General features: G+C 41.9%; 1 protein-coding gene across 2 annotated transcripts in view; it reads right to left on the minus strand.

Annotated features, from left to right (window-relative positions):
* cers6 (ceramide synthase 6) overlaps positions 1-22583 on the minus strand; it is a 215348-nt gene that overhangs the window by 121536 nt on the left and 71229 nt on the right. For both annotated transcript variants that reach the window (XM_028806361.2, XM_028806360.2), the window contains exons 2-3: positions 20004-20109; positions 2312-2442 (exon numbers count right to left, since the gene is read on the minus strand). In XM_028806361.2, coding sequence (XP_028662194.1) covers positions 2312-2442; positions 20004-20109 — 237 coding nt within the window. The remainder of the gene's footprint in view (positions 1-2311; positions 2443-20003; positions 20110-22583) is intronic.

Here is a 22583-nt window from a genome sequence, read left to right on the forward strand (position 1 = left end):
AAAAACTCCTGCTCTTGTGCTCCTCCGTCTGCAAGGTTATCCCAGTTGATATTTGGATAATTAAAGTCCCCGATGACTATAATATCTCCCTGTAAACTTGCCTTTTTGATATTACTAAAAAGATGTGTGCTGAAATTACTGTCTGAATTGGGTGGTCTATAACACACTCCCTGCGGTGGGTTGGCACCCTGCCCGGGATTGGTTCCTGCCTTGTGCCCTTTGTTGGCTGGGATTGGCTCCAGCAGACCCCCGTGACCCTGTGTTCGGATTCAGCGGGTTGGAAAATGGATGGATGGATGGATGGATAACACACTCCTAAACTAAGACCTCTTGTCCTAATATTTTCCAGGCAAAGCCACATGTCCTCATTAAGATGGGGCTCATCATCCAACTGAAGAGGACTTACATTTAAATTCTGTTTGGCATAAACAGCAACCCCACCTCCTTTTCTGTTCTGTCAATCCTTCCTAAAAAATGTGTGTCCCTCTGTGTTACACTCTTTGTTATTCAGCCAGGATTCCGTTATTGCTATAATATCATAATTATGCTCTGCTATATACAACTCCAACTCACTTACCTTATTTTTGATACTTGTAGCATTAAGGCAACGATTTTTAATGTGTTACTCCTTCTACATTTAAATGTTTGCTTAGAATTTACATTACTACGCATTTTTATTTCTATAATGTTGTTTGTTCCTCCATGTATAGATCTAAACCTGGCCTGTCTTAAACTCCCTGCCCCCCATTCCCTAGTTTAAACAATCCTCGACTAGCCTACACATACATTGGTGCCCGTCCAGTTCAGATGTAACCCATCACAGTGGAACAGGTCCCATCTGTTCCAAAAGGAGTCCCAATGCCCCATCAACCTATACCCTTCTACCCTGCACCAAGATTTGAGCCACACGTTAAGCCTTCGAATCTTCTCGGTTTTACCTGGACTGGTGCGTGACACAGGCAGAACTTCAGAGAAGACTACCTTGTCAGTTCTGCTCCTCAGCTTGGCACCTAACTCTTTGAATTAGGATCACAGAACTGACAGACTACCCTTATGTATGTCATTTGTTCCAACATGGACAACTGGATCCACATCCTTTCAGGGAGGTCCCCCATCTGTGCACCCAGAAGGCAGAACACCGTGCAAGACTCTCTGTCTCTGAAGCACACGCGTGCTTCAATCCCCCTAATGACTGAGTCCCCAGCTATCACTACCTCTCTCTTTTTGGGAACTGGTTTTGAGGTGGCTCGTTGGGGCTCCTCATCCTTGCCTCCCACCTCAGAATTATCAGAGACACCGTCTAGCTCTGCAAGGACATGATAACAGTTTGACACTTTTAATTCTGGGGTTGATGCCCCCGGACAGTGTGCACCCTTTACCTTACGCCTTGTGACTGTGACCCACCTATTTCTACCTGTCTGGTCTGGAATCTCCTCCTGCGCCACCTTGGGGGTGCACACTGTCTCTCTAAAGGACACCTGGGCCAAATCCGTCAATTCTCTATTACAATGCAGGTCAGCCAATTCCTCCTCCAGTTCAGTGACCCTGAGCTCGAGGTGATGGATCAGCTGGCATCTCCTGCAGATGTAGCCCTCTTAGACAACTGGCTCCTCCAAACCATTATCTAAAGTATCCAATATCCAACAGTACTTGCATTGCACTGGCGTCATTATTCAAATTTGATTTAGATTAGTCAAACTGCCTTAACTTTTTTTTCTTAAAATTAAATGATAACACTAAGATCTGCTACAGTTATTTTACACCTTTTCCCCTTAAGCTCCTGTACTGTTCTCCCTCTCAGCTGCCTGCTGTTTGTACTTCTAGGAGGTTAACTTTACTTTTCTCTGTCTCTCCTAACTTTGCGCTCCTCTTACTCATAAGCTCTCCACTCGCATTGTTTGTATTAATGAACCCTTACGCTGTCGCCTGCTTAACTGTTCTACCTCTGGACTGCTAAGGACTGTTCAATGTAAAATATACAAATAAAATTTTACTACCTTATCTGCTCCTACAGCCCCTTGTGCCTGATCGGCGTCTTAACGCTGGCCACTTACCTGCGCCCTGCTGAGCCTGGCAAACAGGTTAAGACATTCCAGTAGGTCATCTTGCACATATGAAGTATGTTTTGTGAATAAACTGTTTCCGCTATTCAAATGTTAACATAATTTTGACTCACCCTGTACTTGCATATATTTGGATTAGATGTGCGTATGGATACTCTGTGTCTTATAGCAGCTTATTGTTACAGTTTGCCTCTGATTTTTCATTTGGAACAAATGAGATGACCCAAAAATGCTGGAAATTCTCTTACATGCTCTCGCTGAATCTAGACAGGGTGCTGGGCTTCTCCTGATTTCTTCGTTGTCGAAACCAGCGCTGAATAGTACGGACATCCCAGTCCAGCTGCTTGGAGAGGCCTTCTAACCGCTTCTCGTCTGGGTGCTGAAAGTTAAGAAATGTCCAATGAGAACAACGTTCAACGCCTACGCCGATATTTATTAAATAACACATTCTCAGTCCCATTTAGTCCGATTTGGGATCTTAGTGAAGTAAATCCTATACCAGCAGGATCAGGTACAAGAAGAACCCACCCTGGATGTGGCACAAGTCCAGAACAGGGCACTGATGCCCACAGACACATTCACAGGGTTCACACAGGGTGAGTAATGAAGCACTGCAATATGGAAGTGAAGACAAATCATGAGAAACACACACAAGCGACTTGCTGCTTATAATCTGTCTGGGATCCCCCCAAGATCTGCTAGTGAATTTCCCATTGGGATTAATAAAGTATCTATCTATCTATCTATCTATCTATCTATCTATCTATCTATCTATCTATCTATCTATCTATCTATCTATCTATCTATCTATCTATCTATCTATCTATCTATCTATCTAGTGTGGCATTTACAGTCATATGAAATAATTTGGGAACCCCTCTCAGCCTGCATAATAATTTACTCCACTTTCAACAAAAAAGATAACAGTGGTGTGTCTTTCATTTCCTAGGAACATCTGAGTACTGGGGGTGTTTTCTGAACAAAGATTTCTAGTGAAGCGGTAAATCAGTAAAGCAGTGAAGCAGTAAATCAAATTAAACATTTGATTTAATTTCATACACTAATGAAATTAAATCAAATGTGAAAAACTGGCTGTGCAAAAATGTGGGTCCCCTTGTAATTTTGCTGATTTGAATGCCTGTCACTGCTCAATGCTGATTACTTGCAACACCAAATTGGTTGGATTAGCTTGTTAAGCCTTGACCTTCATAGACAGGTGTGTCCAATCATGAGATATAAAGGTATTTAAGGTGGTCAATTGGAAGTTGTGCCCCCCTTTGACTCTCCTCTGAAGAGTGACAGCATGGGATCCTCAAAGCAACACTCAAATGATCTGAAAACAAAGATTGTTGAGTCTCCTGGTTTAGGGGAAGGCTACAAAAAGCTATCTCTGAGGTTTAAACTGTCAGTTTCAACTGTAAGGAATGTAATCACGAAATGGAAGGCCACAGGCACAGTTGATGTTAAACCCAGCAGGTCTGGCAGGTCAAGAAAAATACAGGAGCGACATATGCGCAGGATTGTAAGAATGGTGACAGAAAACCCACAGATAACCTCCAAAGACCTGCAAGAACATCTTGCTGCAGATGGTGTATCTGTACATCGTTCTACAATTCAGTGCAATTTGTGCAAAGAGCATCTGTATGGCAGGGTGATGAGAAAGAAGCCCTTTCTGCACTCACGCCACAAACAGAGTCGCTTGTTGTATGCAAATGCTCATTTAGACAAGCCAGATTCATTTTGGAACAAAGTGCTTTGGACTGATGAGACAAAAATTGAGTTATTTGGTCAGAACAAAAATCACTTTGTATGGTGGAAGAAGAACACCGCATTCCAAGAAAAACTCCTGCTACCTACTGTCACATTTGGTGGAGGTTCTATCATGCTGTGGGGCTGTGTGGCTAGTTCAGGGACTGGGGCCCTTGTTAAAGTCGAGGGTCAGATGAATTCAACCCAATATCAACAAATTCTTCAGCATAATGTTCAAGCATCAGTCTCAAAGTTGAAGTTACGCAGGGGTTGGATATTCCAACAAGACAATGACCCAAAACACAGTTGGAAATCTACAAAGGCATTCATGCAGAGGGAGAAGTACAATGTTCTGGAATGGCCGTTACTGTCTCCCAACTTGAATATCACTGAAAATCTACGGGATGATTTAAAGCAGGCTGTCCATGCTCGGCAGCCATCACATTTAACTGAACTGGAGAGACTTTGTATGAAGAATGGTCAGAAATACCTCCATCCAGAATCCAGACACTCATCAAAGGCTATAGAAAGACAGCGTCTAGAGGCTGTTATATTTGCAATACAAGGCTCAACTAAGTATTGATGTCATATCTCTGTTGGGGTGCCCAAATTTATGCATCTGCCTAATTTTGTTATGATGCATATTGCATATTTTCTGTTAATCAAATAAACTTCACTGTTGAACTACTACTGTTTCCATAAGGCACGTCATATATTATAAGGAAGTTGCTACTTTGAAAGCTCAGCCAATGATAAACAAAAATTTTCATATGACTGTACATTTGCTGTGTCCTTACTGTCCTGCTCACTTGGAATATTTCATACTGTGTACTGGTCCAACGAAAAGCTCATTGTGATCCATTGACTTGAAGAGCCAACATGGTTTATAGGCTCTCATATGGGCTAGCCAAGAGAAACAGGAGGACCGGAGAGGTGTGTCAGGATCGTCCAGGACATGTATGAGATAGTGAGGGCTCGGGTTAAAAGCAGAGTTGGGCTAATATACAAGGTCTCAGTAAGAGGAGGTTGGCACCAGGGATCTTCATGAAATCTTTACCTCTTTGGCCTGGTGATGGATGTATTAAGTTGTGAGATCAAAGACCAATCCCTCTGGGGCAGGCTTTGTGTTGGTGACATTGAGTTGTGTAGTGCCAGAAAACAGGCAGTGGACAGTAAGTGGGAAGAATGGAGAAGAACTTTGGAAGATTGAGAGTTGAAGATAAATAGGAAGAAGAAGACAAAATATATGAGGTTTAATGATGATCAGGATTCAGATGTTAGCCTGCGGGGAGTACCATTTGAAAGAGTGGATAAGTTTAAATATCAAGGATCAGTGGTAGTCCAAGATGGAGAGTTAGATGCAGAGATAACCCACAGAGTGCAGTGTGGAGGGAACAACTGGAAGAAGGTATCAGGAGTGTTGTGTGATCACAGAATTAAGGTGGAGGTTAAAGATGAGGATTTTAAGGCAGTGGTAAGACCAGCAGTGATGTATGGAGCTGAGACACGGTCAGTAAAGGGAGCCCAGAAGTAAACATTTGATGTGACAGGAATGAGAATGTTGAGATGGATGAGTGGAGTTACAAAAAAGAGGACAGAATAAGAAATGAGACCATCAGAGGTACAACTAAAGTGGGAGAGAAATCTAAGAAAGTACAGGAAAGTTGGTTGAAGAGGTGCAGACCTGTGATGAGGAGAGACAATGTGGGCAAAAGAGTGACGGGAATGGAAGTCCAGGGAAAGAGAAAGTGAGGGAGGACAAAGTGGAGTTGGATGCATAAAGCAGAAGATCTGAAGGAAAACGCCCTGACTGTAGGACTGAGCTTTATGGAGAAGGAAGATGAGGTACATCAATGAGGACATTGTGTTGTGTAGCAACAGAAAAAAGGAAGTGGCGAGGAAGTTGGAAGAATGGAGGAGAGCTTTGGAAGACAAAGGATTGAAGATAAATAGGAAGAAGAAAACAGAATATGTTAGGTTTAATGATGATCAGTGAAAGTGGTGAAATGAGTAGATAAATTTAAATATCTAGGATCAGTGGTAGCCCAAGATGAAGAATTAGATGCAGAGACCCACAGAGTTCAGTGTGGAAGGAACAATTAGAAGGTATCAAAAGGTATTGTGTGATCAGAGAATTAAGGCAAAAGCTAAAGGTAAGGTCTAGAAGACAGTGGTAAGACCAGCAGTGATGCATGGAGCTGAGACATGGCCAGTGAAGAGAGCGCAGGAAAAGAACTTGGATGTGGCAGAAATGACAACGTTGAGATGGATGTGTGGAGTTACAAAGAAGGACAGAATAAGAAATGAGACCATCAGAGGTACAACAAAAGTGGGAGAGATATCTAAGAAAATGCAGCAAAGTAGTTTGACGTAGTATGGACATGTGATTAGGAAAGACAATGAATATGTGGGCAAAAGAGTGATGGGAATGGAAGTCCAGGGAAAGAGAAAGTGTGGGAGGACAAAGTGGAGGTGGATGGATAAAGTAAAAAAGAACCTGAAGGGCCTGACTTGGGTGGAGGTGCAGGACTGAGCTGTATGGAGAAGGTTGATCAAGCACATCGACCCCCCCCCCCCAAGAGCAGTGTTTGGGGGTGGCAAGTGGGGCGACCGCCCAAAGACCCCGCGCCTAAGGGAGCCCTGTTTTGAGGCTCGCGTGTCCCGTTCGAGCGGATTTGTCAAGTTGTATTCTCCAGCATATATATATATTTGAGATGCTTCTAATCCCTCTTTAAGCTCAAATTCCATACATGTACGTCTTTGAAAATATTCCATAGTCCGAACATTAATGCACAAAAACAGCTGACATGACATCAACGTGAGTTATGACTATGACATCCTGCATATCAAGACTCAGAGTATACTTTAGAAGTGGCCCTGTTAATTTCCGCATGACACCGCATCGCATTTCGCACTGTCGTGGTATTGTTATGAATTATGAATTGCACTTTTTGAATAGATTATATCATTATATTTTGATAAAGTTATCTTGCAAAAACTTAGCTGAATACTGTAATGAGAAAATCCGGTGTATGTTAATATTACTTTTATTAAATTTGTGCACAAGTTTATAAAGTCCACATGTACCAGTAACAGCGTTTGATGTAACAGGCCCCACGTGGGGTTGCTCAACTCTAGGCCACCTCTGGACCCCCACAGAAGTTGAAAAAGAAGAAGAAGAGGAAGATACGGGCTAGCTGAGTGTTTTGTACTTCTGACCAGGTCCCCAGGGTTTAAAACCCCTTTATGCAAAGTCTGGTGTATTGTCTAGTAATAATAATTCATTACATTTATATAGCGCTTTTCTCAGTACTCAAGGCGCTATCCACACAGGGAGGAACCGGGAAGCGAACCCACAATCTTCCACAGTCTCCTTACTGCAAAGCAGCAGCACTACCACTGCGCCACCTGTGAGGATGGCGATGAGATATCTGAACAACAAGAACAACTTACTATTAGCCATTGCTTAATGGACCAAAAGGTTGCTTGTTTCATGTCTTACGTGAGGATTCATGCTGATAATGGGTTTATGTACAACTAAGATTGATGGATGGACTGATTCCCCCATCCATGGTTGGATCCTCCCTTGTGCTGGGTGCTGTCTGGATTTGTGCTGGTCCCCCGTAACCCTGAATTGGACTAAGGGGGTTTGAGACAGTTATGATTATAATACTATTGTCAGGCAGGTGTACAACACACAAGAGAGCTGACTTCATGCTACCGTCTATTTGCACGGTGCACTAAAATTGGGATGTTCACCTTAACTTACGTGAAGGTCCCCGTCACATTACACAGCCACTCCAGCAATTTTTAGATTACATTAGATTAGATCAACTTTATTAATACAAGAAATTGTAGTTGTCTCTCATTCTCACACTGTAGTAAACTACATCGGCAAATGACTTTGGGATGGCATTCTCAGGAAAGGTCCAACAGTGGTTTGGTCAACAACTTCTACTGAGTAACTAACTAGCCAGCTGACGGAGTCGGGATTAGGCTGTAACGGTACTTGTATTATACTGTAAATGCAAAGCACCTTGGGAAGGCGTTCTATTGAACATCACAACGTTCTTGGTTCGGTCTCTACAACTGAACTACCTTATGACCGTGATCAAGTCCCTTCATCTGCCAGTTCTTATTTGAGTATAAATGAAATGCATTAATCCAACCATCCACTTCAAATGTTCATTTCAATGATGCTGAGGTCACACTGTATGTGATGTATAAGTCCACCCCGGAAAGGACGCATATCCCCCACTGTAAATAACATAACATTTTCAAATGTACCATATATACTCGCATATAAGTCTGGTCTTTTATAGTGAAGCCTTCCTGACATGGCACATAGCGTTATATCCTTGTCATCCTCACCTGCAACATGAGTAGAACATCACATCTCTAGGAAATCAACTTTCAACGGCATCTTTGATGTGCAGTTAACAAACATTCATTAAACATTTTTAATTTGTGTTATATTGCAGCAGCACACAAATGGCAAAAAGTGAGGCCTTCAAAAAAGATCTAAAAATACAAACCAGAATGCTAACTGGCCTGCCCCAGGAGAATGAAAGGCTTAAGGCCTGACTGGGACTCAAAATGAAGGGTATAGCTTTAAATAAAAAAGAAATAGCAAAGCATGTCAAAAAAAAAAAAACTGAAAGTCTGTTCCTTCAGGGTGAGAAACCACAAAGACTGGAGCAGGAGGTAGAGATAAAGTCACAAGAATCAGGAGTCAGATGTGCTGGAGTGGTTAAGGCTTTGGGTTACAAACCCTGAGGTTATGAGGGGTCAAATCCCACCACTGACACTGTGTGACCCTAAACAAGTCACTTCACCTGTCTGTGCTGCAATTGGAAAGCCAAAAGTGATGTAACCAATTGTATCTCAAATTTTGTACCGTAGGTCACCTTGGATAAAGACGTCAGACAAATATGTAAGTGTAAAAGAATCTTCATAAGGCTGAAGATATATTAATAAAAAAGTTTTAAAAAATGAAAAGATCAGAAAGAGGCTAAAAGACCATCCTTAGTAAAATCCCCAAAAATACAGTGCTGTAATCAGAATCCATAAACGGAACAAAAACATCTTAGTATATCTACTCGCTGTGGCGGCCAAACCGGGTCCCATGCCCGGCTGGGACGCCCCTTCTACTTATTTTCTGGGGGAGCAGCCATGGGCTCTTCAGTACCTCCCCTGGGACTCTTGGTGGCAGCCTCCCTGGCTGACAATGGTAACTCAGTTTCCCACAAGGTTCCATGGGAGATGGAGTTCTCCACAGCCCTGTGGGGATCTGGGGTGGCCTCCAGGGGGTGCTGCATGGATCCCGGAGCCAGCCTGGAAAACTCTACAGCCCTACCCAGAAGTGCATTTAGGAACAGGTGATCAAGCCCCTGGAGCACTTCCAAGTGGACTATAGAAAAGGGCCAGCGACCACCACTCAGTGGCCATAGTCGGGTGGAAGGAGGACAAAGCTGTGGAGGAGTGGTGGTGAAAGAGAGAAGGGTTGTGGTTTGTGTTACTGTGCTTGGGACTGTGTTGTGGCTGGAGGGTTCACGTGGGAAGACGTGTCCTCCAGCTGAAGAAAGAAATAAAAGTCTTTTGTTGAGTTTTACACGTGCCTCAGTTTCAAGTCTATGTCGGGTCGGGCGCTATATAGCGTCCATTTCACATAAGTCAGGTCTTGAAACCCGAAAAATCGATCATAAAATTAGACCCCGACTTATACGCTTGGTCAAAAATATGACACTTAATGTTTTTATTTTACATCTTCTTGCCTGGGGCGGCACGGTGGCGCAGTGGGTAGCGCTGCTGCCTCGCAGTTGGGACACCTGGGGACCTGGGTTTGATTCCCGGGTCCTCCCTGCGTGGAGTTTGCATGTTCTCCCCGTGTCTGCGTGGGTTTCCTCCGGGCGCTCCGGTTTCCTCCCACAGTCCAAAGACATGCAGGTTAGGTGGATTGGCGATTCTAAATTGGCCCTAGTGTGTGCTTGGTGTGTGGGTGTGTTTGTGTGTGTCCTGCGGTGGGTTGGCACCCTGCCCGGGATTGGTTCCTGCCTTGTGCCCTGTGTTGGCTGGGATTGGCTCCAGCAGACCCCCGTGACCCTGTGTTCGGATTCAGCGGGTTGGAAAATGGATGGATGGATGGATCTTCTTGCCTCAATCAATCTTGCATCAGTTTCTCAGACACATCGAATTTTTTTTTTTTTTTTTTTTTTAATTGTATTTATTAGTTTTATTGTAATCATTCCATACAAATACACCCATTTATACAAAAAAGGATTGAACACAAATCAAACATCGAATTTTGTTGCAGCAGCGCGGTTACCAATTTCTTTCGCCACTTCAATGACTTTTAATTTAAAACCAGCTTCATATTTTCTTCTGATCGAATCCCAAATCTGTGCAAACGTCACTTCGGAATAGTTTGGGTATTATCGTGTGGTCACGTAGGCACAATACATAGAAAAGAAAGGGCCGTGGTTACTCTGTCAGGTGGGCGTTAGCACATCGTAATCTCTTGGACCAATAGCGTGAGTTTTCCACATTCGACTTATACGACCGACATTATACGGTAAAAATTAAACCCTGAGTTTTCCGTGGGAGAACTTAAACGCGAGTGTTTATACAATATTTAATCCATTTCATGATCATGATGGCCACAGGCTAATCCAGCAGCATCAAGATTAAGGCACAGTCCAACTCTAGTTATGTGCCTAACAGTAAATATTGTATATCAAAGTAAATTAAATTCATTTAAAACCAAAAGATTATTTGGTTATAAAAGCTACCTAGATACAAAGCCAGCAGTTGCAGGGATCCCCCTTGGATGAGAGTTGAGAACCTCTGACTTGCTAGGTGACGGGCCCACTTTAAACATAAAAAGAAATTCAAGTTTGGTAGGTCGGCTACGGCACATGAATGCGGCTTTCAGATATCTGCGCTTGAGACAGCAGACGTAAGCATAATTACTGTTCTCTGCCTGGTCCTTAAAACACTTTTTTTCCATTGATCCCAAAATAATCCACATTAACTGCCAGCTGCAGTTACTTCCCAGGCTCGCAAAGTGCAAACTTAAAGTTAAATTAGCAAATTAGAATTTAAGGCCATGACAATGCATAAGTGAGTCTGCTCAGGTCAGTACAATGAACACATTCAGGCCTGAGGCCAAGCCGGGACAATGGAGTTTAGTTAAAACACACACACACACACACACGCATAAAAGTATATGGTGGCGGACGGCCTTGAGTCCTTACCCAGCTGGGACGCCCTGAGTATGGAAGACCTGGTTTGGGAGTATTTATAAGACCCTTTCTCCCCCTGACCAACAGAGGGCAGCCCTCTTGGTTTCCAGCAGGACCACAGGTCATGAGCACGGAAGTTCAACCCTGCTGGGGCCCATGGCTCCCACCAAGGGGCGCCTGTACTTTTCCAGGGCCCTATTTGGCAGCACTTGGAGTCCTTCTAGGTGCCCTATAAACGGAGCCAGAGTCGGGAAAAAGAGGACAAAGCCTAAGGAGGAGTGCAGGTGGAAGGACTGGTAGCAAAGAAGGGACGGTGTTACGCTCTGTGGTTTGTGTGATGTGGAAGACAACACTCCGTAAACACGGCGTGAAAAAAAAAACAACTAATGGTACCCCCCGGGTCAAAATTTTGGGATCCAAAGTAGTGTAGAGTCTCTTACAGACAAAGGGAGATATATGTGCAAACGTCTGTTGAGATTGGACCAAGAGTTTGAAACTGCATAAAGAACGCACACACACACACACACACACATTGAGCTTATGGAATCTTTAGTTAATGTATATAATCGTTACAAATTACAGTATTACAAGTATAAACTAATTACACAAAGCTGTGGTAATGAATGAGTTAAAACATAAGGAAAAAGACTGAAGGTAACTAAAGGGTTATTTTAACATGACATGAAGCTGGAGCACATGAGGTTTGCCTCATCTTAGAGAAACCACCAGCTTGATTTCCTAAAATGAAGTAAATGAGTAATGAACGTGAGGATAAACTAATGGGAAAGCCCAAAGACCCCTCCTAAGAAGCAGCACTAAGTCAATAGTAAAATGTGCAGGACAGCCCCTTCAGTGAGGCGGCATTCAGGTAAATGGGAGAGTCTACAAGGGTCTGGAGATATCGGTGGCTGTAGCTGATTGGTTAAAATGACAGAATTCTGAGTATCAAGAGTCAGATGATGTGATGTGTCAGATGAGGTAATGGCAGCAGAAAAATATAACAGCAAATGAATTGTATTATTGATATACACTTTGTGTATATCTGTGTGCAAATAAAGAATTCTTCTGCATTCTCACCTGTCGTGTGGACAGAAGAGACAAAAATGAACCTGATCAGAGTGATGGCGGGAGCAAAGTGTGGAGATGAGAAGGAACTGCCCAAAGATCCAAAGCAGACCATCTCATCTGTTAAACATGGTAGTGCTGGGGGTGTTATAGCTTCGACATATATGGCTGCCACAGGCCCTGGCGCACTTCTCTTCACTTCTGACGGCTGTGGCACAATTAATTCTGAGGTCTGTAGCTCTGAGGCTAGGGACCTGCACTGGCAATTGGAAGGTTGCCGGTTCGAGTCCCGTAAATGCCAATAGGGACTCTGCTCTGTTGGGCCCTTGAGCAAGGCTCTTAACCTGCAATTGCTGAGCGCTTTGAGTAGTGAGAAAAGCGCTATATAAATGCAAAGAATTATTAGATACCTCTGATCTGCTCGAGTTCCAGTAAAGGCCTCCAAACTTGTCGGACAGTGCTGCCTCCTACAAGATAATTATCTCAAACATACTGCTGAGGTAACACAGGAGTTTGGCAAAGCTAAAAAATGGAAAATTCTTGAATGGCCAAGCCAGTCACTCTATTTAAATCTAACTGAGCAGACCTTCCATATGCTGAAGAGAAATCTGAAACAAGCAGGAGCTGAAGATGGTCACATTAGAGGCTTGACAGAGCATCAGCAGAGAAGATCCTGAGCACCTGCTGATGTCTATGAATCTCAGACCTCAAGAAGTCATTGCAACTCAGGGATATGCGACAAAGTCCTAAATATGACAGCTTTAAGAGACCTGCCATTGCTGTATCTAAAACATTATGGTGCTCTAAAATGGGTGGTCATGTAAAAAAAAGTGTTGTTATTTCTATGTGGTGTGTCCAGTATGTATGTAATTTGCACTTTAATCACAATGTCTGAATTGTTTGATTGCTCATTTTAGACCGTGGAGCAGAGAAGTAAATCAAGGAAAAATATGTGTCATTGTCCCAGATATTATGGAGGACACTGTACATGAGATTAATGCAGAGCACTTTGCAGAGGTCTGTTTTCACTTTGACACTCAAGGGTCTTTTTCTATTGGTCTGTGCCAAAAGAGCCAAACTGAGTCCACTGTGACTCCGTGTGGTATAATAATACAAAGTGAACACGTTCCAGGGGTTGAATACTTTTTATAGGCACTGGACATACAGAATATTGTGTGTGTTTCTAAATGAGCCCTGCAGTGGACTTCCATCATGTCTGAGTTTGGTTCCTAGTTTGTGCACAATGAAACCAATAGAACAGGAGTTAAAATAATAATAATAATAATAATAATAATAATAATAATAATAATAATAATAATAATAATAATAATAATAATAATAATAATAATAATAATGCATTTTATTATTACAGTTCCTTTATCATGTTCATGGCACTTGGCCCTGTGACCCTAAATTGGATTAGACATGCTTGAGTATGTTATGTTACATCATTATAACATAATATAATACAGGGTGGCGCAGGGAAACAGGACATTTTGGAACTAGGTGTTGGTGACCCTGGGGCATCAGCAGTTGTTTGGGACCAATGTGACCTCGTTTAGGACCCCATGCCATTAGTTATAATGTAGTAGTAGAGTGGTACGTAACGAGCGTTCGCTGTGAAAACCTTTTATAAGAATGGTGACAGTGTGACTACTCCGCAAAGGGAATTTCGGCGTCATCACCAGTTAGGACGTCATGATCATGTTCCATCTGCTCACACGATTACAACATGGGTGCGTAGTTTTGAAGAAACGGGTTCAGCTTTAATAAAGAAGTCCCCAGGTGAAGCCACTTTGCATACTGCCAGATAGTCGATGGCAGCTATTTGATGATTGTTCACACAATGGTGACATTCCATGGCCTCCGAGACCCACAGATCTCACCGTTTGTGATTTTTTTCTGTGGGGACATCTTAAAAGTCAAGTGTACTGCACACGTCCTGCAACCATTGCTGAACTAAAAAAGGACTGAAGAGGAAATATGTTACATCGAGCAATGCAGAATTTCCACAACAGGCTATCAGAATGTGTACAGAGAAATGGACATCACCTTCATGAGGTTTTCTTCAAAACATGAAATGAATATTGATTACCATCATTAATTGCATATCCCGTACAATACATTTCATCATTAAATGTATTTTGTAATGTGTTTATTCGTGCATTGAACATCAATTGAAAATTTCCCATTTTCCTGTGCCACCCTGTATAATCTATACTAATTAATAAAAGGCAAAGCCCTCACTGACTGACTGACTGACTGACTGACTGACTCATCACTAATTCTCCAACTTCCCGTGTAGGTGGAAGGCTGAAATTTGGCAGGCTCATTCCTTACAGCTTACTTACAAAAGTTAAGCAGGTTTAATTTCGAAATTCTACGTGTAATGGTCATAACTGGAACCTGTTTTTTGTCCATATACTCTAATGGAGGAGGCGGAGTCACGTATCGCGTCATCACACCTCCTACGTAATCACTTGAACTAAAAACAAGGAAGAGATTTACAGCACGAGTCAAACGCGGGAACGAAGGTAAATGACGTTAATTTTTGAGTGTCTTTTAATACTGTGTAAGCATGCATATTAACACATGTGCAATTAAACGTGTGCATTTACGGGGTGATTTCTCAGGCTTAAAAGCTCGCCTTTTATTAAAAAGGTAAATGCTAACTGTTTTCATTCTGAAGGGCACAAATCACGTTGGATTTTGTAATGATAGTTGATTAGTAAGGTCTATTAAGGGATACTTACAGAATGATTAGTAATGCCTGTGAATACCGATGCAAGTAGGAGAATGGGCGTGAACTAAAGAATGATTAGTAACTTGTACAGTACATGTCTCTAAAGTCTGTCTATTAAAAAGTTATTATATCTTTCAATCCTGTGTATTGATTAAACTACGAACCTAACAAGATCACTACATGGTGTCAGAAGTGGCGGATTGGAAGAGGAATGTGAAGAAGAGGTTCAGCTTTTGAACGAGTTGCGTGTCTGTGAGTAACCCGAAAACATGATGAGAAAGCGCTAAGACGTTCTAGCAAAAGAGAAAAAAAAATATGCTAGGATTACAGCCCCCACCAAATCTCCAGTTAAAGGGAAATGTAGCTGAAAATTGGAAAAGATTTAAACAGAGATTCGAGTTGTATCTTGCTGCGATTGAAGCAGATAGGAAAAGTGAAAAAATGAAAGCGTCTATGCTTCTACATGTAATTGGTGAAGAGGCGCTAGAGGTGTATAACAATTTTCAGTTTGAAGAAGATGGAGACAATATGAAATTGAACAAAATAGTTGAAAAATTCGAAACGTATTGCAACCCAAAGCGCAATGTGACGGTTGAGCGGCACAAGTTTTTTTACATGTTTCCAGAAAAGCGGAGAAACAATAGACCAGTATGTGACGGAATTGCGTAATAGGAGCCGTTCTAAGAAGAAACCGTCAAGACATCAAAGGACCAATAACCTCTAATCAGAACACTAACACCAGCGAAACAAATATTAACGAGAAAACAAGTATAAATCAGGAAAGAACATCTCAACTGCAAACACAATTAACCAGAATATCAAAATGTCAAGTAAAACCACCAGAACGACTCATTGAGACATGTTGAGGATTAAAGGAACATTTTCAATTAAGAAATGCTGAATTCCTTTAACAGTTGTGCTTTTTGTACATAGTTTGAATGCTGGATGTATGCCTGAAATGTTCTGGATAGTTCAGTTGTTTGAAGTGATCAAGAATTAAACGTGTGCATTTACGGAGTGATTTCTCAAGCTTAAAAGCTCGCTTTTTATTAAAAAGGTAAATGCAAACTGTTTTCATTCTGAAGGGCACAAACCACGTTAGATTTCAGCCGTTAAATGCGCAAAAATGTCGGTACACCAGATAAATAAGCGCAACATATTATCAGTTGTATTGTATGCTTACAATACATATAGAAATGTGTTAATCGTTAACTAATAGTATCGGATGGTGTTTTTCGACTCGCGCCTTGATTTAAACGATTGCATGTCTTGGTGGGTTTGCGTACCTTATTGTCAATATCTTTACACCTCTTTTTAAGACTTATTGACTGAAACGGGCTTTCATGAAAAAACTTAGGGCTTTGCTACAAGATACACCCTCCACAAGTTAAGGAAGTAAAAATAAAAGGTATATATTTCTGTTTTATTTAAACCTTTTAATTTCATATGCATAGCCCCATTTGGCTGTTTAAGGTTTTTTTTTTTTCTTCAGTAATATTTAATCTCCTTAAAGAAAAACAACATATGCATTTTACTTTTTTTGTATCTCTTTAGTAATATTTTAGTGTAAAAGGATAACGAGTATTTAAACCTTTTATGTTACTTTATAAAGTTATTTTACACAATGTTGAAAAATTAATAAGAAAGCTACATATTTTGGCAGCTGCTGCTTTAATTTTCAATGAAATGAAAAAAGCTCTCCAAGAGAAAACCTCAATGAAGAAGAAACAGTTTGCACTATCTAAAAAGGAGAAACCCTCATTTATAAAGGTTTGCTGCAGATGACTTAACTGAAAATAAATGAATAGTTCCAATGTGTATAATACATATTTATCTATTTGACTTATGCCTTTATTCCAGCAACTTGCAACATCTGAGGTACAATTTGTTACATTACTTTGGTTTTTTTGCAGCACAGGCAGGTGAAGTGACTTCCTCAGGGTCACACAGTGGTGTCAGTACCAGGATTTGAACTGACAAGCTCCGGGTTTGCTGAAATATTACTGAAGAATGAAAAAAAAACAAAAACGGGCAAATGGGGCTATGCATACAAATGTCCATCCATCCATTATCCAACCCGCTATATCCTAAATACATGAGCCAATCCCTGCCAACACAGGGCACAAGGCAGGAAACAAACCCCGGGCAAGGTGCCAGCCCACCGCAGGGCGCACACACCCACACACACCCACACACCACGGACAATTTAGAATCGCCAATGCACCTAACCTGCATGTCTTTGGACTGTGGGAGGAAACCAAAGATATGTGTATATGTAGATATGTATATATATGTATATATGTATATGTATATATATGTTTACATAACCTCTTTAACATACTACTTCTCCGCTGCGAAGCGCGGGTATTTTGCTAGTATAATATAACTAGGGCCGCCCCCCGCTCGCTTCGCTTGCCAACCCCCAGGCCTGCACTACACGGTAGCCACTTTGAGGTTCTGCCGCTCACGTATGGAGTTGCGGATATACAATTTAAACAGATTGTTATTTTCATGGGAACTGTTACAAACTATTGTAACTATTTTACATTACAGCGAGTAATTAACCATAGTAAAAAATAGTAAACATAATAATTTCAAAGTAAATTATGTTTCATGTTGCATTAGAGTTTTTTCGTTGCGTTATAAGGTTTAATTCTGTTTGGCTTTGAAAAAAACATGCAAATATTTTTTAAACTTACACTTTTACTGTAAAACTTCAGTAAAACAATATTTGGAATTAACTTTTCATCAATATCGCATTGAATTTTGATTCCGTGTTTGGATTTACATTATGACAATGCAACATATAACTGCCCGTGAGTGAATTTCATTTCTTTCTCTCTAATAAATAAACCGACTTTGTTGAATGTTTGTCCCTGTGATTTATTAATTGTCATATTAAAAGCTATTCTAACGGGAAACTGTAAACGTTTTAATACGAATGGCATATCAAGATCTCCTTTGTTGTCTAATGTACTACTTTACCTTTTTGTATACATCCTGCTTTCAACAGTAATTGGCTGGTGGAAGACCAGACAGTGTCAACGGTTGTAGATATTCTTCGTGATATTGTAAGTTGATGTTTTCATCTTCCACACCATCACCACCAACTGTTTCAGAATAGTCTACTGATACGCATTTAATCAATTTGCTGTGTAACTGATCAACAGTTTTCACGTTACTTCTTTTGACATCATTGTTTCTCGGTGCTAGGATTGCCCGTGTACTCATTTCTTCTGTTGATAACCCTTCAGGATAAAATTCATCAATAAGATTTGGACATAATACGTCTTCTTTAATTGAGAACTTGAAGTGAGGAAAAGGTAAAAATGTATAAGAGCTGAGAGAGCAGGAACTGTGTTTGACAAAAGCATTCACACGAATGAGAGGTGAGAGGACTGTGTGTGTGGTTGAAAATGGTTAAGAGGAGGGGGGGACTTGAAAAAATCTCTTGGAAAAAGTCTTGTCTCGTCTCAGGATTTTTTTATATAATAGAGATATATAATATAATATGTAGTTATTATATTGGTATTGTATGAAGAAGTCAGGAGTGACAGAGAAGTACGTAAGAGTTGTACAGAATACGTATGAGGGAAGTGTGACAGTAGTGAGGTCTGCATTAGGAGTGACGGATGCATTCAACGTGGAGGTGAGATTACATCAGGAATCGGCTCTGAGCCCTTTCTTATTTAGGATGGTGATGGACAGGTTGACAGACGAGATTAGACAGGAGTCCCCGTGGACTATGATGTTTGCTGATGACATTGTGGTCTGTAGCGAGAGTAGGGAGCAGGTTGAGGAGACCCTGAAGAGGTGGAGATATGCTCTAGAGAGGAGAGGAATGAAGGTCAGTAGGAACAAGACAGAATACATGTGTGTGAATGAGAGGGAGGTCAGTGGAATGGTGAGGATGCAGGGAGTAGAGGTGGAGTTTAAATGCTTGAGATCAACAGTACAGAGTAATGAGGATTGTGGAAGAGAGGTGAGAAAGAGAGTGAAGGCAGTGTGGAATGGGTGGAGAAGAGTGCAGGAGTGATTTGTGACAGACAGGTATCAGCAAGAGTGAAAGGGAAGGTCTACAGGACGATAGAGAGACCATCTATGTTATATGGGTTGGAGACGGGGGCACTGACCAGAAAGCAGAAGACAGAGATGGAGGTGGCGGAGTTAAAGATACTATGGTGTGCATTGGGTGTGACAGGATTAGGAATGAGGACATTAGAGGGTCAGCTCAGGGTGGAAGGTTTGGAGACAAAGTCAGAGAGGAGAGATTGCGTTGGTTTGGACATGTGCAGAGGAGAGATGCCGAGTATATTGGGAGAAGGATGTTAAGGGTAGAGCTGCCAGGGAAGAGGAAAAGAGGAAGGCCTAAGAGAAGGTTTATGGATGTGGTGAGAGAGGACATGCAGGTGATGGGTGTAACAGAACAAGATGCAGAGGACAGAAAGATATGGAAGAAGATGATCTGCTGTGGCAACCCCTAACGGGAGCAGACGAAAGATAAAGAATAATATAATATAATATAATATAATATAATATAATATAATATAATATAATATAATATAATATAATATAATATATTCGGTTCTCAGATCCTCCCTGCGTGGAGTTTGCATGTTCTCCCCGTGTCTGCGTGGGTTTCCTCCCACAGTCCAAAGACATGCAGGTTAGGTGCATTGGTGATTCTAAATTGTCTCTAGTGTGTGCTTGGTGTGTGGGTGCGTGTGTGTGCCATGCGGTGGGCTGGCATCCTGCCTGGGGTTTGTTTCCTGCCTTGTGCCCTGTGTTGGCTGGGATTGGCTTCAGCAGACCACCGTGACCCTGTAGTTAGGATATACTGTAGCGAGTTGGATAATGAATGGATGGAAGGATAATATAATTTAATAAAGGGAAGAACTTGTGAAAATCAAAAGTAAAACAAATTTCTGTTTGCACTCAGATTAATGGAGACAGCCAACAAGTTGTAGACATTAGAGCAACCACCTCTGAGCTTTAATGTCAAAAGTGACGCGTCATCCAAAAGTCCTAGTTGATCCGGCCTACTGCTCTGAGCTTATCAATGTCAAATTGCATCATGTTAGGACCAAAGATCTGAGAGTGCAAACCACTGAAGCCCCATCACCAGCATCCCAGTCTACTTGCCTTAGTAATCGCGGTGAAGACCTTCTCCAGAATAGCATTGTGCTGAGCTTTTTGTGGTCCATTTGCTTGGATCTTAAGGCCTAAGGCACACGGTCTTGCTATGAACCTAAAAAGACAAAGGAGGCACAGCGTTAGCACAAAGACTTACACACCTCATGCACAAATGTCCGTGAATCGGTTAACACGGAGGGTCCGTTTACTTTGATTTTGAATGCCATGCACACACACCAACGTGCAGAGCAGCTTTCATCTCATCCTGCTCTTCACGTAAAAACCTTCAGTAGGTCAAGTGCATCAGTCTTCTAGTCATTCAGTTACTTCACTGTTTACAATAGTAAATAAAGACAACGTACCCACTTGTCTGCGGGCAGCCTACTTAAATGGATTGGGGGGTAATTTAAGTCACGTTTTTTATTGTGCATCCAATTGTGAGAGGAGAAACATTTTGGTAACCAGTGTGAGTGAACAACTGTGTGGGCTACGGGGGCCCAGCCTCACTCTGTATATGTACTCAGTGGTCCAGGAGTTAATGGAATAAGCAAGGAGGTGTTGTTTGCACCTAAACACATATTGGGTGAGCAGGGATAACATGGAGGTTCATCTGAAGCTGAAATTCAATTTGTGGTGGGCTATGCACCTTCGGTTGAAGTATCTTCAGTACCTGACATGCTATATGACAGTCATTCATCAACTCATTTCCTGATCTGCTTATCCACTTTAGGGTTTGTAAAATATACGGCGGATTCGCAGTCCTTCACTTTCTGTACTCTTCATTGATTTTAAATGGATAAATTTGCCATTTTTGTTCATCAATCTACACTCAATAATGACAAAGTGAAGACGTTTTTTTTCAGAAAGGTTTGCAGGTTTACTAAAAATCAATGACATCTCTCATTCCTAGAAGTATTCACACCCTTCAGTATTGCAATCCAAATTGTGGTCAGGCTGTCCTGTTTGCTTTGATTGTTCTTGAGATGTGTCTAGAACATGATGGGAGTCCACCTGTGGTAAACTTAATTGAACTGATGGAAGACATCCTTAGACATCGCTTAGAAAGGAACACACTGGTCTACAGAAGGTCTCACAATTCACAGTGCTGGGACAAAAACCAATGGAGTTCAAGGAACTCTCTGTAGACCTCCGTGACAAACATGTGCTGAAGCATAAATCAGGGCAAGGAGCAGCGTGGCCTCAAGAATTGTGAAATGGCAGAAGTTTGCTCTTCCTAGAGCTGGTTGTTTGTCCAAACTCAGTAACCAGGGACAGGTCAGGGAGATGACCCAGAACCCAATAGTTACTCTATGGGCTCGTTTATACTTCACGCTCAGAATGAGGGTGCTCAGGCATTATGGTTGCCACGCGTTTGCAGCGTTCATTTGACATGTCCTCTGAGCACGTCCTCAGAAGTTAACGCAACGCACGTGCGAGAAAAACTCGGGCAGCACAGTGTGAAAAAAGTTGGAACGTGACGCCAGAGTCTCTGTTACACTATCTACATGTGGCAGAAAGCTGCTTTGAGGACCGATGTGCCTGCTTCGATGTTTGATGAATGGTTCAATGTGGTCAAGCAAAATACCAACATGCAGATGTATTTGTGGTGCTTTTATATTCAAGTGTCGCATATTCTCCAACATTATGACACTTTACATTTTAAAAGTCTCACATACCACCTTCACAACAGCATCAGAATGACCGGCAGTGCATTTCAGCCACAGAGAGAAAAATTAAGGACATGATGAAAATGACATGATGTGAATTTCCCCTTGGGATTAATAAAGTATCTATCTATCCATCCATCCATCCATTTTCCAAGCCACTGAATCCGAACACAGGGTCACGGGGGTCTGCTGGAGCCAATCCCAGCCAACACAGGACAGGGAACCAATCCCGGGCAGGGTGCCAACCCACCGCAGGACACACACAAACACACCCACACACCAAGCACACACTAGGGACAATTTAGGATCGCCAATGCACCTAACCTGCATGTCTTTGGACTGTGGGAGGAAACCAGAGTGCCCGGAGGAAACCCACGCAGACACAGGGAGAACATGCAAACTCCACGCAGGGTGGACCCGGGAAGTGAACCCGGGTCTCCTAACTGCGAGGCAGCAGCGCTACCACTGCGCCACCGTGCCGCCCAGTATCTATCTATCTCTATCTAAAAGGTGTATTTTTATTGTGATTAATGTAGAAATTTTGGCTTTAATCTCGAAATGTCCACTTTAACCTCGTAGTTTACTTTATCATTAAAGTAGACTGTCGTAAACGTCACCTTAAAACCGACCCAGTTATTGATCGCTAGGAGCTGCTGGGGCTTCCTCCTGAACTGACAGCAGCAATCGCCTCACAGAAGACATTACATTTATGATATTCCAGCTCTCTGCACATTTAGAATCCTTAGATTTACACATGATCTCATTTTCATGATGAAATGCATTAAAGTATGTAAGTTACATTTTACAGATAAGTCGTTAATATCATTTAAATAATGAATACTGTTAATAATTACACATGTTGTGGGTGACACGGTGGCAGAGTGGTAGCGCTGCTGTCTCGAACGGGAGTCACATCCCTGGT

The sequence above is a fragment of the Erpetoichthys calabaricus genome, chromosome 8, assembly GCF_900747795.2.
Source record: "Erpetoichthys calabaricus chromosome 8, fErpCal1.3, whole genome shotgun sequence".
Taxonomy (NCBI): Eukaryota; Metazoa; Chordata; class Cladistia; order Polypteriformes; family Polypteridae; genus Erpetoichthys; species Erpetoichthys calabaricus.